We start from the raw sequence: 11,433 nt of genomic DNA, 5'->3' as shown, positions 1-11,433 counted from the left end.
ATACAGCAGTTGTATAAATTACTGCAGTAAGACAGAAAGTGATTTGTGAAGTCTTGTATTTGAATAAGAATCCAAATGATCTAAAGTCAAATTTCTGCTGACGTACAAGTACATTATGTTCTCTGCCTAAGATTTCACAGTTCATTTACAGTTCATTGTTTTAATTTAGTTTGCAAGCAATCGTTAAGTGCATATTGTGCTTTGTCTTGGGTTATTGGTTAATTTACAATCATAACATACAGAATATAGATCATAAGCCGTTTTAGATAAATATTGTGATTTCCAATAAATAAAATGTAAAATCATTGACTTTTTTGTGCGAAAGTGATGAGCCCTGCCTCTTCATAGTGTAGTATTTAAGTGTAGCAAAGCAGCGGACTTTACCTGGAGTCTGAGTTTTATTAGTTTTAATAATCGTAAGTAAACACAGTCACTTAAAATCAATCAAAATACAACTGTATTTATTTATTTAATTATTGATTTACTTTGGGGGACCATGGCCTACACACTTTGACGATGTATTTTCTAAAGAAAGCAGCAGGGAGAGCTCTATCTCAAAATGACTTAGTTTCACTCTTACTTTCTATTTATAATCTGTTTTCTATTTCATTTCATTCCTTGTATTTGGAAAAAGTGTTGTAAAGTGCACTGGAACTGTCAGATCCACATGTTTCTATAAGTCAGGCCTATATTTCTTGCCAGAATCGTAGGCCTGCCTGTTGATCGTATGAAAATGTATATAATTATGTTTGTGTGGTTTATTTTAGCCCGTTTGGTTTCGTGGATATGATATTTTGCTGGCATAATGAGAGTTTGTATTGAATATTTGTATTGTCTTGTTGCACTTCTCCCAATCATACACAAGATGGCGCCATCGGCGGTAAACGTAGGGTGCAGCGTGAAGTTTTGTCCCCGCGGAAACACGCAGCCACTATCCAATAGTTCCGGTTGGGTGTCTTCACTGCCGAAAAACACTGCAGAGCGAAGCAGCCAATATCGGCCATCGATTTGTGATTGCCCGCTGTCCGGACGCGGTGCTGCGGGTCACCAGCGAGACACGGGGGGACCCAATGACGACAATTCACGCCCAAAATCTGTAAAAAAAAATCGCGGGATGAGAAGTGCACGTTTTTGGCCCCGTTAGCGTTTTGACAGCTCACTCGTGTTGTGGTTGTGATGGAGGAGGCGGAGGCTGGTTCTTCGTCCCCGCTGCGGATCTCCGCCACTGTCCGGGCTCTGAGCGCTGCGTTGCGGGGGAACGCGGAGCATGCACGGGCCCAGAGCCGAGCTGACGACGGGGAGAGGGCGACGTTCCTGGAGCCGGAGAAACTGTGGTTCAAGGAGAGCAGCGCAAAGAACCTCCGCAATCGGGACTTTCTGTCTCCCAGCACCATGCTCAACACGCTGTTCGTGGAGGGGCAGGTCAGGCTTTTTATCACCGAGAGCGCGACATCGTCTGTGAAATAGTGATTTAAACTCTGCATTTGAAACTTTAGATTTATTGCTGTATTATGGTCATAGCTGTTGTCATTTTGATCTATTTGGCAATTGTCCTGTTTTCATTTTTCAAATACATTGGCTTTAGTTTATGGATACCAACAATTAGAAAGAAAGTAATATTATCCCACCAATTTACCTACATATTGTGTTCTTTGATTAATTAGTATGAGTGTGGTAAGATCTAATTTGATGCTGTATCTAACAACATTTCAGCGGGACTTTCCTACCTTTTGGGTTTGATTAAATTAACTTTTATTTATCTTCAGTTAAAAGTTAAAATCCCAATTTAGATTTAAATTATTTTTTCAAGTTAAATCATAAAAAGCTAAAGGACACTAATACAAAAACAGTGTAGAGAAAAAAATATGACAACAGGACTATTACAACAGGACTAAATCCCTCAAAGAAACCATCAAACGTTTCAGTTCAGTTGAAACGTGTTACAAACTACCTTGTAAACCTGGATTACACAAAACACACACAGTACAGATCTGAGCTTGTGTAGGCCAAAGAATCCACTCTATAGTAGCTCCCTGAAGCTCCTATTATTGCCCCATGAGTGACTCTTCATATGGGTCAGACTGGAACATGTGTCCTCTCTGCTGCAGGAACACAATGACGCACACGCAACAACAAAGTCCATGTGGGGAAATGTCATTTATGTGTAGTTGTGTTTTTATGTGTGGCTGGGTGGTCAATCCTCCTATTTTACTTTAACATTGTCAACTTAAATAAATTGATTTAAGCTATAATAAGTTCATTCAATATCTAGGTACTCGTCTTCTGGATATAAACTGGCTTAAATGTTGTTCACCTCCTGCTTGTCTTTAAGGAGATGTTACACAATAGGGCATTAAGCATATCTGTCTTTGATACACTCAATTACACTGAACAAAAATATATAAAACGCAACACTTTTGTTTTGGCACTTATTTTTCATAAGCTGAACTCAAAGATATTAAACTTTTTTTCTCTACAAACTGAGCAAATACAAGTGTTGCATTTGTTCAGTTTGTGTATTTTGTTGCGAGAAAGACCTTGAAAATAGGCATGCTTTCTTTGAGCATGAGTTTCTTACTATTTTTCATACAAAGTTTCATTGTACTTTCTTGTATGAATAGTTTGGGTCAGATCATAGAAATGCTACAATGTTTTGCCAGTTTCACGCACTGTTCCTTTTAGTCTTTAATCAAACAGGAGTTTCTTTAGTCAACTACAGCCCTAATCGGATTATTAAATGGAGTTTTATTGTCTGGTTTGTCTTTATTGTTCACTCAGCAGTCTAAAATTGTGTTGAAAAATATTAGAGGGTGTGTTTTCCTCATTTCTGTACTGCTGAAAGATCTCCCTAACATATGTTTGCTTTAGGTCCCACCATGTGTCCTGTCCCGGGTCCTGTCCCTCCACGGCCCGGGGGTGCTGCCCGTCTCCGAGGGCGGTGTGGTGGGAGAGGGGCTGAGGGTCAGAGTGGACCGACCCGCCGCGTTCCGCTTGGTGCTGGGGCGTCACGGCGGACAGGAGGAGTATCTCAAAGCGTCGAGCCAAAAAGAAGCCAGCGTGGTGGTCAACTGCCCCGCCCTGCACCCCAAAACAAACGCACCCACCGCCCAGTCGCTGTCTCTGGGACAGCTGCGCACGGTCATGCTGGCCGACCACATGGGGGCGCTGCTCAGGAGACAGGGGTGAGCCTCGAGCGGGTTGGGGAGTTTTGATTAGCTTTTTATTGGCTTTATATATTACAAAATGATAAACGCAAACAGGAAAAGACCCAGAAAAGACTAAAACAAAAAGAGTTGTATATGTTTGTCCCATTTCTTCCATTGTCCAGCAAATTCGTCTTTCTCCTTTTCACAAGTAAATGAACTAACTAAACTAACTTAACTAACTTTTTAAATATTCAGTGCTATTCCAGTCATGCACTGTCGGCTCCTTGTTATTGCTTTTTTGCTGCAGTCAAATGTACATCCATCTATCGTTTCCATTGTTGGAGTTTTACATCCGAGATACAGCTTTTTACAGTTAAATGGAATGTGGACATTGAAGACAGTTTGACAGTAGCAATGTCACATTTTCAATTTTTGGTTTAACAATTCTGGTGAGAATAAACCTTGTGATTTAACCATTATTCGTGATTATTAACATCACAACCCAGACAAGAATAAAATCCAAACTCTTCTTTCCTGCTTGTTTTCGTAACATAATACTGCAATTACAATATGTGACTTTATGAAATCCAACTCTCTGATCAATTTGACAAAAACGGCAAGATAAAAAAGAACTTTACATTTAGGTTTACTTTTTTGAGGAAAGGCTGAACAGAAAGGACTTGATTTTAAAATCCTAATTTCTTTTAATTGAACTAAAAAAAAAGACCTAATTTAGTTTTCTATGAATTGAATGTTCCTTCTAAAAATGTCACAATAATACTTTACGATTTTATTGTGACCTAAATAATCTCGATTAACCCAACTTGTCAGCCGCAGATTTAACAACAAATAGTGTTTCCCTGTGAATAATGAGCACTTTGACATGGATTTATTAAAAAAGTGAGACATTTTCCCAACAGAATCTTGCATTAGTGTGTGATTCATGCACAGAAGTGACTTTTCTCGTCTGCCTTTGCAGTTTTTTAGTCTCGTTTTGCCCCAAACTTGCCGAGGACAGCGACATCATCCGCTTCCTGGAAACGCTGGGAGTCGATTGGCCGACGGCACCTGCCAGCTGGACCAACGAAAACGGGGAGCAGAGCATGAAGGAAGAGCTGGGGAACTGTCTGTATCGAGAAGACGAAACGGGGAAAGGCAGGCGGGCGAGCGGGGGGAGGAGAGAGAGCGACGAGGGCGATGGGACGATCAGGGTCAACCTCACCCGGGTGGTCCAGGAGCAAGGGCTGATGGGATACGACCCCAGCATAGGCACATGCACAGGTAAAGATGCATTCCACTTTATTTGAGCTTCATTTTTGGTTTACACGATCAGACTGATAATTTTCTCTGGTAAAAATCACTAAAATTATACAAAAACTAGAATTGTAACTAAACTCCTTTGGAAAAATACCGTATTTTCTGGACTATATGTCACACCTTTTTTCATAGTTTTGGCCGGGGTGCGACTTATACTTATATTTATACTTATATACTTATTATAGACTTATATGTGATATTATTTGTTATTTTCACACTTGCAACTGCATTTCATACTCCAGTACAACTTATATATGTTTTTTTTCATCTCTATTATGCATTTTTTGACTGGTGCAACTTATACTACGGTGCGACTTATAGTCCGGAAAATACGGTAATATAAATACTAAAATTATATCGCGTAACAGTACAACATTTGACTTTTCTGTGATAATTTTCGAATAATCCTATCATCTTTTTTTTTAGAATCAGTAAAACAAAGATATTTCTATTATTTCTGCCGTATATACGTACTTTTTACGGTGTTTCTTGTTTACGTTTTAGTGAAGTAAACTACTATCGATACCAGTTTAAACCTGTTAAACCTAAACTAGTCTTCATTCTGTTTTATTGTTATTTCAGAAAATGACGCTGATGGTTTGCTTTTCTTTTTCAGTTCAACAAGAAAACGTGTCTCATTTGGCTCAGCTGGAAGTGGCTGCGTCCGACTGCGCTGTAAGAACTCACTGAAAAATGTCTGCGTGTGATGGAAATGGGCTAAAGTGCATTTGCATCCATCCATCCATCCATCTTCTGCCGCTTTATCCGGGGCCGGGTCGCGGGGGCAGCAGTCTGAGCAGGGACTCCCAGACTTCTTTCTCCCCAGACACTTCCTCTAACTCCTCAGGGGGGATCCCGAGGCGTTCCCAGGCCAGCCGAGAGACATAGTCTCTCCAGCGTGTCCTGGGTCTTCCCCGGGGCCTCTTCCCGGTGGGACATGCCTGAAACACCTCCCGAGGGAGGCGCCCAGGAGGCATCCGGAACAGATGCCCGAGCCACCTCAGCTGGCTCCTCTCGACGTGGAGGAGCAGCGGCTCTACTCCGAGCTCCCCCCGTGTGGCCGAGCTCCTCACCTTATCTCTAAGGGAGCGCCCAGCCACACGGCGGAGGAAACTCATTTCGACCGCTTGTATCCGCGATCTTGTTCTTTCGGTCACTACCCAAAGCTCATGACCATAGGTGAGGGTAGGAACGTAGACCGACCGGTAAATAGAGAGCTTTGCCTGTCGATCTCACGCTCCATCCTTCCCTCACTCGTGAACAAGACCCCGAGATACTTGAACTCCTCCACTTGGGGCAAGGACTCCCCACCCACCTGGAGAGGGCAAGCCACCTTTTTCCGGTCGAGAACCATGGCCTCGGATTTGGAGGTGCTGATTCTCATCCCAGCCGCTTCACACTCGGCTGCAAACCGTCCCAGTGCATGTTGCAGGACCGAGTTTGATGGAGCCATCAGGACAACATCGTCTGCAAACAGCAGAAATGAGATCCTGTGGTCCCCAAACCGTACACCCTCCGACCCATAGAAATTCTGTCCATAAAAATTAAGAACAGAACCGGTGACACAGGGCAGCCCTGGCGGAGTCCAACATGCACTGGGAACAGGTCTGACTTACTGCCGGCAATGTGAACACAGCTCCTGCTCCGGTTATACAGGGACCGGACAGCCCTGAGCAAAGGGCCCCGGACCCCGTACTCCCGGAGCACCCCCCAAAGGACACCCCGAGGGACACGGTCGAAAGCCTTCTCCAGATCCACAAAGCACATGTGGACTGGTTGGGCAAACTCCCATGAACCCTCGAGCACCCGATGGAGAGTATAGAGCTGGTCCAGTGTTCCATGACCGGGACGAAAACCCACGACCGACCAAGTGCATTTGCAAATCATGCAAAATAGTAATATCCTAGCAATTTACATACATCGAAACGCAAGCTGCGACTTTAAAAGGCATATGACAAGTTGGACAACTCATTGAACTAAAACTAATGCAAGTAATAATAATGCAATGTAACAATATTATCACAGAAAAGCAACATTTTTAGGTTTATAATGTCACTTCCTGTTTGTAATTTATGACATCACACTGGGAAATTACCGAGCAAACACTGGGCAAAACCTCATTTTTTCTTTACTTGACAAATAAAAATATATGAGAGCGACTTAATTTTGTTGAATTAATGTTTAGAGAGTCAAAAAAGTTGTTTCGTTGTGTAAATTATGCATAAACTTTGACTGTGAGTGAGTGTCCCTAGTGTGATGTCACTTCCTGTCATTTTTTAAACAGATTTTTCTACAGTTTTCTCCACAAATACCTGCTCGATTGGTATAAAACTATAATTTATATGTACAACAGGTATAAATACACCAAATAAAGAAAGTCAACATTAGAAAACCATACAAACCTGACATAGGCACTTTAAACAGCACTCTTTCCATAGAAACAGACTCTTCCTCTCTCTTTGTCACAGAAGAACCCAGACAAAAATCATATTCAGTTTTTCCTCTGGTCCCACCTCCAGGTTTCCCCGACGACGGTGATCCACGTCACTTCCTGTCAGGACGAGTTCAGGCAGCAGCAGGTCGCCGTGCTGTGGAGGGCCAGCGGCGCAGCACACACACAGGTTTGTGAGCGTGATGAGCAGCAGCAGTGACACTTATACAGAAAGGATAAACGTGTACTGCAGTAGTCGTGGTAAACGTGGTACATGTCATTTGCAGAGGTTCCTGGTGTGCGGTCCGGTGAAGACTCCGGGATCTCAGCTCACAGCCGCGCAGTATTTGCAGTAAGAAAGGACACAAAGATCATCGTCAAACGTCGTTTCATTTGTTGAGACCACGTACCGTATCATCATATGTGTAGTTTTACTCCACACGCAGATTACCATTTCACTTTTTGATTGATTTTAATACACAATGTTGGAAAAAACAAAACACCTATTCATAGAAACTGTCAATTGACTTCCTATAAGTATAAACGCAGTATTTCATGGTAAACCTATAGGTGGCGACGGTTCACAGTAATGAGTAGCATGAGTACCAATCAATCATCACACACACAAAAAAACGTTTCAGACCACCAAATTGCAAATTAACTTAACTAAAATGACGAGGAACAGTAGCCAATGCTAATAAAACATCAGCTACACAGTTTACTGTGTTTTCTGGACTATAAGTCGCACCGGGTATAAATTGCAACAGCCAAAAAAATGGAAAAAGAAAAAAACATATATAAGTCGCACTGGCATATATTTGCATTTTTGGGGGAAATGTACTTGATAAAATATAAGACCAAGAACAGACATTTAATCTTGAAATGCAGTTTAAAATAATAACAGATTAGAGAACATGGTGAATAGGTGCATGTATGCTAACGCTAACACCTTCAGCTACATGACGCACAGACAACAAACTGTGGTAAGTGTCTGGTATGTTAACGTAACATATTAAGTTATTCAGATAACTATAGCATAAAGAACATGCTAACAAGTTTACCAAAGCATCAGTTTTACCCCAAAGTAGTGATGGGTCATTTGAAGCTGAGGCTTCGAGGCTTGTACCGAGTAAAAAGGGGCGTGTCAAATGAAGCCCTGCTTCGAGGCTTTCGTCAGTTTGCTTAAAAACACGTGACCGACAAAAGCGAGGCTTCACTTTTGTTTTTGGTCACGTGACTGGTTCAGGATAGGTGTCACTTTCAAATAGAAGCGCGCAATGTCTCGCGGTGCGTCGTGGGTCAGTCAGTGTCAGATAGTGGTTGAGTTAGAATGACAGCTCAGTTTAGTATTTTAGGTTTATTACTCAGGTTTGTATTTCAGAAGCACAGGAAGCTGCTGATTATATCTAATTAAATTCTTGGCCTTAATAATTTTATATCTGAAAGGCACATTATAGAAGAAATGTTTATTAAGGTGAATGAGTACCAAAGCGTTGATTCACTCACACTCACGAGTTTTTTTTTTTGCATAATAGACACTAATTTTGGAACGGTGATCAATGAGTCAAGTTCTGATACAGACTTTAAACTAAAGCTCCATCAGGATGATCTGAAGCAGCGTCTGGAGGAGGAGAACAAGCACAAATGAACTGCCTCATAATCCGTGGCAGTGCCTGGGTCTGAGAAAGCTCAGAGAGTTGAAATAGATAATTACTAATATAAACCTGGAGTTTTCAGAAGTCTGTGTGGCTGACTAGAGTTGCATCCGCCCTGGGACCAGGGGAATATAAGATCGAGACCCGATCAAGCCTTATTGTTGAACCATATGACACAATCTGTTGTTATGGAATTAATATGCATCATTAGGTAGATCATTTATTTTTTTGTGTATTTGTGTTATTTTCTCAATAAAATCGGTTATTATTTGGTTTGTGACGCTGTAGTATCTCACATGCATTACATTTTTTGACCACAAGATTGCGTAGTGGAGCAAATGAAACACCTTGCGAGGCATCGACTCGTGCATCGATACAATTGGCTAAAGCCTCAAATGGTTCATGGGGCTTCATTTGGCCATCACTACCCCAAAGCACTAAATCCATTGAATTCTTCTTCCTCGGTGTCACTTCTAAACAACTACACAAACTCCAAAGGTAGAGGAAGTGCAGATTCTTCTTCTGCGTCGCTTAGAGCCTAGAGCGCCCTCTTGTGGTTGCCAGCGTGAAAATAATGAATAATATAACGTAAGTCGCTCTGGAGTATAAGTCGCACCCCGCCCAAAACTATGAAAAAAAGTGCGACTTATAGTCCGGAAAATACAGTAGTAGTAGATTTATTGGAGGGAATGTTCCATAACTGGGCTTTTATGAACTGCGTGAGGGTCGAATGAGTTGCGTTTCGCCAAATTCCCATGAGGGAGCCAGACGTCGTGGTTCGCCAAAACACAAGCCATCAATTCAATTAGTTTACAACACGAGCGGTTACCAACTTTTGAGTGTTTTACGACAAAATGTGGCTAGATGTTTTTCCCGTTCTTTTCCATCTAAACAGGTTGAGAAGAGACCAGATGAAAGAAGCCTCGGAGATGAAGTACGGAGACCAAGTGGAAGGTCAGTGAGACACGGCCACTGCGCTTTTTAAAAAAACGCACCCGACCAACTGTTTGTGGTCTTTTTCAGGTCAAAGTTGGGACGACCTCATCCGGGTCATGACCTCCGCCACGGTTCGCTTTGAGCTCCTGTCGACCGTCCACACCAGTCCAGTGAGTCGGCTCAGTTTTACTGCACTTATTGCTCAGTTTGAGGGAAAACGTCAGCATCTTTGCACTTCAGAACAATGCGTGAACTTTACTCATTCGTTAATCGCAGCATTTTCACATATGAAACTGGAAAAAAACATTCTATTGAAGTAATTTTTGTCTGAATTGTAACTAAATTGAAGACTTTTCTTCTTAGATAAAGGTCAATAATAATTTTGGCAGAACGTCTAGTTGTTATTAACGTGGAAGTGACAAATCTGTACTTGTTAAAATGCGATGAATGTGTTAAAATATGATGAAGTAGTTCACGTTGTTCTCGTTCAGGTGACGCTGGACGTTCACAGAGAGGGCTCCGTCTCCACCAAAGGCCCCAGAGGAGGAGTGTTTGTCATGTACAACTGTGCCAGGCTCCACACGCTCTTTGACGGCTACGAGAGAGGAGTCGAGAAGGGTACGCGCAGTAGGCCTGTAAAACTGTGGGGAATCGACTACTTTTGACAGACCTGACCAGAAAAAATGAATAAAAACATTTATTTTTAGGGATTGGGTTTACAAATTTGCAGTTTTAGCCTTGTGTTTGAGTGAAGCTGTTGTGAAAAGATCATTCACCAGGGGAAAATGTCAAAAAGCAATAGATTTCCCAACGTAACTACCAACAAAAAGCTTATTGAGGGCGTTGTCATCATATCGTATTTTACATTCTGTATTTAGAAATCACTTTTATTTGTAGGTTTGTATCCAGAAATCCCAGATGGCTCTCAGCTGGACTTCTCTGCCCTGAAAGAAGAGGTATGTACAATAGTCTCACTTTGGACAATGGGCAGTGATGACTGGTGCCATCTACTGGTGATTGTCCGTATTACAAAGAATATATGGTTCACTTTAAGGTTCATTTAACACATTTAGAAGTGCTATAAATTGCTACAGGAAACAAACTATAATATTGAAACCTTATTGCCAAAAGCTAGATGACACCAGTGAAGCAATTTCTAAACGTTTAACCTTTATTTTACCAGGAAGTCCCAAATAAACACTTTTTTGAGCAACCTCGACAGACCGTTTAATCTACAATGTCAATAAAATACATAAGCTGCGATAAATAAATAGCAGAATGAATAACTTTGGTACGTGTTTAGTCTCAGAAGCTCCAGCTCGTATCGTATTCAAGTACAAAAAACGTTCCCCACACAATGTAACCCTACAATGTATTGTCCCAGCTACAATTGAATGAACGCTAAGTCGATATAGTAATTATTGTGTGAGGCCTTCTAACAACAGTATTTACAGAGCGTGTTATACTCCTTGTTACTGATTTGCTCGTAACATGCTTAGAAACCCCAGAAGGTCGATGTTTGTGTTTGAGAATAAAGCTGCTCAACCGTAAAACATTTGCAACCAAGTGTCTACGACTTTCATCCAAAAGTCTGTGTAGAATCTTGAATATTCACGTTTTTTCCCAGTACCCTGACGTTTTGTTGTTGTTGTTTGTGACCCAACTTCAGGGCGAGTGGCTGCTTCTGTTCAATTACCTCGTTCCGTTCTCTGAGCTCCTCGACCAATCAGGACAAGCGGTGGACTGTGAAGGGGGCGGGGCCAGGCTCAACATCAAAACTGAACAGGTCAGGAAGACTAACTAATAAATATAGTTAGTTAGTTATATATTGTCAAATCAAAAGGAAGACCGGTGTCCCGCTGTATGGCATATAACGTCACTATCTCCATGGCGATAAGCAGCAACTTTTAAAACTTGAAACTGTTTTTTTATGTATTACAGATTAGTT

At 41.7% G+C, this 11,433-nt stretch overlaps 1 protein-coding gene across 1 annotated transcript in view; it reads left to right on the top strand.

The window, feature by feature from the left end:
• Window positions 1-1,085: 1,085 nt before the first annotated feature.
• Window positions 1,086-11,433, top strand: part of dalrd3 (DALR anticodon binding domain containing 3) — an 11,419-nt gene continuing 1,071 nt past the window's right edge. The window contains exons 1-11 of the mRNA XM_072449360.1: window positions 1,086-1,422; window positions 2,869-3,182; window positions 4,126-4,427; window positions 5,080-5,138; window positions 6,983-7,084; window positions 7,182-7,246; window positions 9,445-9,503; window positions 9,573-9,655; window positions 9,977-10,103; window positions 10,383-10,441; window positions 11,155-11,271. Of these exons, the coding sequence (XP_072305461.1) occupies window positions 1,177-1,422; window positions 2,869-3,182; window positions 4,126-4,427; window positions 5,080-5,138; window positions 6,983-7,084; window positions 7,182-7,246; window positions 9,445-9,503; window positions 9,573-9,655; window positions 9,977-10,103; window positions 10,383-10,441; window positions 11,155-11,271 (1,533 nt within the window). The 5' untranslated portion in view covers window positions 1,086-1,176. The remainder of the gene's footprint in view (window positions 1,423-2,868; window positions 3,183-4,125; window positions 4,428-5,079; window positions 5,139-6,982; window positions 7,085-7,181; window positions 7,247-9,444; window positions 9,504-9,572; window positions 9,656-9,976; window positions 10,104-10,382; window positions 10,442-11,154; window positions 11,272-11,433) is intronic.

Source organism: Eucyclogobius newberryi, unplaced genomic scaffold, assembly GCF_026437365.1.
Source record: "Eucyclogobius newberryi isolate DKJ021-1_F unplaced genomic scaffold, fEucNew1.0.hap1 SCAF_17, whole genome shotgun sequence".
NCBI classification, from domain to species: Eukaryota; Metazoa; Chordata; class Actinopteri; order Gobiiformes; family Gobiidae; genus Eucyclogobius; species Eucyclogobius newberryi.
The sequence above is the reverse complement of the archived record's forward strand: the minus strand, read 5'-3'. Positions and strand labels throughout refer to the sequence as shown.